Source organism: Myotis brandtii, unplaced genomic scaffold (assembly GCF_000412655.1).
Source record: "Myotis brandtii unplaced genomic scaffold, ASM41265v1 scaffold658, whole genome shotgun sequence".
NCBI lineage: Eukaryota > Metazoa > Chordata > Mammalia > Chiroptera > Vespertilionidae > Myotis > Myotis brandtii.
Genome location: NW_005370558.1, coordinates 1607955 through 1613904, shown reverse-complemented (window position 1 = coordinate 1613904; position 5950 = coordinate 1607955). Strand labels below are relative to the sequence as shown.

At 51.2% G+C, this 5950-nt stretch overlaps 1 protein-coding gene across 1 annotated transcript in view; it reads right to left on the bottom strand.

Moving 5' to 3' along the window:
* Window positions 1–1312: 1312 nt before the first annotated feature.
* Window positions 1313–5950, bottom strand: part of LOC102249487 (alpha-1-acid glycoprotein 1-like) — a 36365-nt gene continuing 31727 nt past the window's right edge. The window contains 3 exon segments of the mRNA XM_005880922.2: window positions 1313–1520; window positions 1787–1890; window positions 2066–2173. Coding sequence (XP_005880984.1) covers window positions 1434–1520; window positions 1787–1890; window positions 2066–2173 — 299 coding nt within the window. The 3' untranslated portion in view covers window positions 1313–1433.

Genomic DNA, 5950 nt, shown 5'->3' with positions numbered 1-5950 from the left:
GGGGATGTGCCCACAACCCAGGTACATGCCCCTGACCGGAATCGAACCTGGGACCCCTCAGTCCGCAGGCCAACGCTCTATACACTGAGCCAAACTGGTTTTGGCCAGGGACACTTCTTAAACGGAGGAGTTTTCCTGGGCTTCCTCCTCCTCAGGAAGCCAGATAAGAAGGGGTGGGGCCAGGGGCTCTGGCACAAGCCTGGCCATCGGCCTGAGATTTGCCGCTTGGCCTTCGGCATCTCTGGAAAGACGTGGCTGGAGGTGGTACACTCCCGGACCATTGGAATATCTTGGAGTGCTGGCCCCCAGATTGACATGCGCCCAGTTCCTCTGTGATTGGAGCAGCCTTTCCCATGGGCCTGCTGGGATGGAGACACCCCAGGAAGCCATCCTTCATGGCCCCTCTCTGTACCTCATCTCGAGACCCCCACTCTGTCCTGGGGATCCCTGTGGAATTGGGCCAGTGGGCAGCTACCTGCCAGGCCTTGGTCTATGGCCCTGCCATCAGGACGTGTCCTATTCCCCCACCCCGTAGCAGCACATACCGCAGCTTTTCTGGAATGTGTGTGCATCAGTGATATTTGTATATTGGGGGCATTGGAAAAGTCTATTTTCCTTATGAGGGCAAATAAAGAAGAATGAATATTGATCATAAAAAAAAGAAAAGAAAAGCCAAAAAACCCAAAACATTCCCAAAGTTTCTGGTGTTTGTGGTGTATGTCACTTGACTTGTGGTTTCTAAAGTCAGTTTGGTGGGGTGGAGGGTTGACACAGCCATTCCCCCCTTCCCCACCCGTGGGCCTGTTGGGGGCACAATCCCACTCTTCCTGCCTCCCTCTAGAGGATCTGTGTTTCCAACATTATTTCCAACATTCCCCCTGTCTCTGCCCTGGTCCAGGAGCTCACCTCATCAGGCCCCACCCAGCTCACCTCCCAGATGGCCAGGGTGATGTTTGCCATAAGGTCCTACAATCCTGGCACCGTGCCCTGTGCCTGAGTCCTCTCCACCCCTTACCCACCTGAACTCCCGCTTTGGTCCTCTGCCTTATGTTCCTCAAACGTGTCCTCTTAGACCCTTGGCTTGCAGCAGGACCAGCAGGAGTTAACCAAGCTTCTAATCTTTCTAGACTGGCTCAGATGCCCCTTCCAGGAAGCCTTCCCAGACTCCCCCTCCTGCAGAAGGAAACTTCTCATGCTGGGCTCCCATACCACGTGCCATCGTCCATCCTGACATGTGTGCTGGGGGTAACAGCAGGGGCTTCTGCAGCCAGGGGCACAGGCTTCCACATGAATGAATGAGTGAATGAGTGAGTGAGCAAATGACAAAGTGCCTATTCCAAAAGCAGAAACTTTATTGGTGCAACTGAGGGAAAGAACTGAGGCACACAGGGTGGGTGGGGGTCTCAGGATAGGCCCCCAAAGTCCCCGAGGTCCTAATCCAATGCTGTGCCTGTCTCAGACCTCTCCTTTTCCTTCTTCCTTTCCTCGTCATGCTGTTTTTCCAGCGGCAGGCACAGATTCTATAAGGCAGCGGAAGAAGAAAGCACAGTGATGGGGAAGGGCAGGGTCTCCTGGCGGGAAGGTGGGGTGCGCTCTGGACTGAGGCACCAATCCCCATGAGCCTCTGGGAAGCTCAGCTGTCCCCGCAGTGAGATGGGCACAGAAAAGCAGGCTCTCCTGCCTGGCTGTGCAGCCCTGGCTGGGAGATGGCCCTCTCTGGGCCTCTGGGGCTGCCCAAAGCAGGAGCGCCCTCAGGTGGGCACCGCCTAGTCCTCCTTGAACTCACCTTTTTCTCATCAGAGTATATGACTTCTGACTTGTCCATGCCCATGCACGTGAGGTAGTCATAGAACTGTTACATTTGCTCTGGGGTCGCCTCTGGCTTGTCAGCTGCAGGAGGGAGCAAGGGGACAGGTGAGAATGTCAGTGTGTGTGTGTGTGCGGGGGAGGGGGTGAAGGGATGGGAAGGGCAGGGTAGAGGCCAGGGAGTACTGGAGGTCTAGGGGCCCAGCCCTAGGAGCAGGCAGTCCTGGGGGAAGGCTGGTGGGAGTTTGGGGGTGCCTACCAAAGAAGGACAGCCCCATGTTCTGCTTGTCTTCTGGGAAGGCAGCGAGCATGAAGGTCTTGGGGTCCTTGGGGAGCAGCAGGTGGCCATAATGTTCTCTGCCATTCTCTGGAAGAAAAAGCCTCTGGGTGAGACCATGGAGTCAGCACAGTGGGTCACTCCTCACAGGTGAGGAAACCTGGGTGCCCCCAGGCCCACACAGCCAATCGGTGAGGGCCTGGGCCACGTGTCCCTCACTCCTACTGTGCGCCAGGCCCTGTGCCGAATGGATGTGGAATCAGAGGAGCCTCTGTGAACTGTGGCTGTCAGGGCCTTTCTCCCCATTTTACAGATGATGAAAATGAGGGTCAGAGAGGAGCCTCGGGTGTTGGTTCAATTCCATTGGCATTTGTGTGTTCCTGCTATGGGCCTTCTCTGCAGTGATGGTGGGGTCATGGGTGAAGGCGCTGCCTGCCCAATAAACAGGCTGCCACCCTTAAGTCCCAGAGAGTAAAGTGGTTGAGCCCTAGCCAGTTTGGCTAAGAGGATAGAGGATCGGCACTTGGAGTGAAGGGTCCAGGGTTCAATCCCGGCAAAGGGCATGTACCTTGGTTGTAGGCTTGATCCCCGGCTTTAGCATGGGAGGCAACCAATCAATGTGTTTGTCACACATTGATGTTTCCTTTCTCTCTGTCTCTCCCCGTCCCTTTCACTCTATCTAAAAATCAATGCGAAAATATCCTCAGGTGAGCATTTACAAAAAAACAAAAAAAGACTGGAGGAGAGGCAGGACTAGAACCAACCTCAGGTTGAGTCCACGTCTATTTACAGGAGGAGTGAGAGAGACAAGTGGGCACCTGTCTCTCCATTTCCTGAGCTGATCACTGCAATGTCCTCCTTGGGTGGTTTGTGAGTATTAAAGTGGGTTAATTCATAGAAAGCACTTCAAACAGCACCTGGCACATAGTAAGAGCTCAGAGATGTTGGCAGCTATGACTGATTGCTTCAGTGTGCAGGCAGTGGGCCCATGGAGATGTAAGAAGTGGGCATCTCCGGGCTCTCTGTGCCCAAGGACCCCAGGTCCATTCCTTTGGCCTGGCCCACCCACTATCTCCCATCCCACACAGTAACCTTTCCCCTGAGGGCTCACCATATTTGGACAGGGTCGCATTTTCCCGATGGACCTTCAGGCTGCTGGAGTTATAGAGGCACTGGTCCCCCCTAAAGCCGGACAGAACAAGGCATCACCTTTGATTCTGACCCAACCAGAATTTTTGAGCCAGGCACTATGCTGGGTTATAGATCATGCTCCATCACCCCACCTCTACCCAAGGGACAAGAGATGTCTAAGATTCTGATGTAAGGCTTAAGGATCAGCCCTAGCTGGCTTGGCTCAGTGAACAGAGTGTCGGCCTGTGGACTGAAAGGTCCCAGGTTCGATTCCGGACATGTACCTTGGTTGCGGACACATCCCCAGTAGGAGGTGTGCAGGAAGCAACTGATCAGTGTTTCTCTCTCATCGATGTTGCTAACTCTCTATCCCTCTCTCTTCCTCTCTGTAAAAAAACAATAAAGTATTTTTTTAAAAAAGACTTAAGGATCAGAGGAACTGTGAAATAATGGGGCAAAAAATTAAATAGAAGCCAGCACTTACCTCTGCACAGATCTCACAACCCTAATACTAGCTGTCCCTCCTGGTACATAGGACCCCAGACTAGTCAGTGACTCCACACTAGTCTGTGACTCCTCAGTGCCCAGGCCAGGGGCACACAGTAGGTGCTTGGCAAATTTCAGACAGATGACTGAATGTATCTCCTTTTCTCTCCTTCAAGGAAATGATAAGAGCGGAGACCCTGACTTCAGGCTCCTGGGAGAAAGCAGGGAGAAAGAATTCTGCTTAGCTATACAGGGTTCAGACTGTGATATGTGGGAGTGAATGGAATCCGAGTAGCAACGGACCCTGACTGGAGAGAGGCAGCTGCCATCGGAAGAGTCAGTGAAAGCTGATATCTCTGGCTCAGACCTGTCAAGTGTGGCTCCTGGCAGTCGGCCCCGGAAGGTTTTAAAGCAGCGGGTTTGTGGAGAAGCTGTAGTTTCTATTCCCAGGTCTATCTAGGGTGTCCTTTGGGTTTCTGGCCCCAGTTCCAAAGTGTGTGTGTGTGTGTGTGTGTGTGTGTGTGTGTGTGTGTGTAGCTTCCCACACCAACATGCAAGTCTCAGACACCAGCAGGGTGTCCAAGAATTCAATTCAATTCTGACACTATCTACTGGGAGATAGCATTAGATTCCACAGATAAATGCCTCAGTTCCACAAGACCACCCTCCACTTCAGATACCAGTCCCCTCCCCGACATCCGGGGGTGAAACTAAAAGTTCCAACCCTCTATTCACAGTTGGTTCTCCTTGCAACCAGCCCCCAGCCTTGGATTCTTTCCAAAAGTCACATCATTAACATAAGCCTACTTGTGGTAGTTGCAGTGGAAAGGGGCTTGTTATGAAAGCAAGACCCATTTCACCTTTATGGCTCTGAAGGTTTTCAAGAACTGAGGCCAAATGGTATAACAAAAGATGCTCCCAATGCTCGTAGGCTTAGAAATTCCGAGGACTTGGGGAACTGTGAACCAGGAACTGTGGACAAAGACAAAGCATAGATGAGACATGTATTTTGGTCATTCAACTGACCAAATATGTATGTTGGCAGCAGTAATGGCACGAGGTGTTAGACCAGTGGAGTCAGACTGAACCTCCGTTCAGCAATCCCAGCACTTGAGTTCTGGCTAAGAAAGAATTCAGATCCAAGACTCAAACTGAAAGAGCAAGTTTATGTCACAGAAGTAGAAGAAATCAGTTCAGGAAACAAGTTACAGAGGCAAAAAATAAAAAATTTTAAAAAAGGTTGTGGGGGAGGTGGCCGGGGCTTGGAGCTTCAGAGACAAGGAAAATGTCCCCAAGGGAAGGGGGATGAAAAGGCAGGGGTATGCTCTACAGAGAGCTGCACTGGGTCCTCAGTCTTTTATTTTAATTTTATTTATTTTTTAGTATTTTTATTTTTTTTTATTGATTTCAGAGTGGGAGAGAGAGATAGAGACATCAATGACGAGAATCATTGATTGGCTGCCTCCTGCATACCACCTGGGGATGGACCTTGACCAGAATCTAACCTGGGACCCTGTAGTCTGCAGGCTGATGCTCCATCTCCTGAGCCAAACCAGCTCGGGCCATTTTATATATTTTGAATAGTTTTTCATGTTTCACTGTAGTGAGTGGTTGTGATTTTAAAGCTCACATCACCTTTCATTCACTTCCTAGATTATAATTTACTTAACCATGCCCTCTCTTTATATCTTTCTATAGCATTTTATGTTATTACTAGAGGCTTGGTGCATGAAAGTCATGCATGGGGCTTGGGGGGTGTCCCTCAACCCAACTTGCACCCTCTCTAATCTGTGACCCCTCGAGGGATGTCCGACTGCCCGTTTAGGCCCAATCCTCCATGGCCCTCTCTGTTCCTCATCTCGAGACCCCCACTCTGGCCTGGGGATCCCTGTGGAATAGGGCCAGTGGCCAGCTACCTGCCAGGCCGTGTCCTATCCCCCCTCACCGTAGCAGCGCGTACCTCAGCTTTTCTGGAATGTGTGTGCATCAGTGATATTTGCATATTGGGGGCATTGGAAAAGTCCATTTTCGTTATTAGCGCAAATGAAGAAGAATGAATATTGATCATAAAAAAAGAAAAGCCAAAAAAAACCCCACAACATTCCCACAGTTTGTGGTGTTTGTGGTGTATGTCAATTGACTTGTGGTTTCTAAAGTCAGTTTGGTGGGGTGGAAGGTTGACACAGCCATCGCCCCTTCCCCACCCGTGGGCCTGTTGGGGGCACATTCCCACTCTTCCTGCCTCCCTCT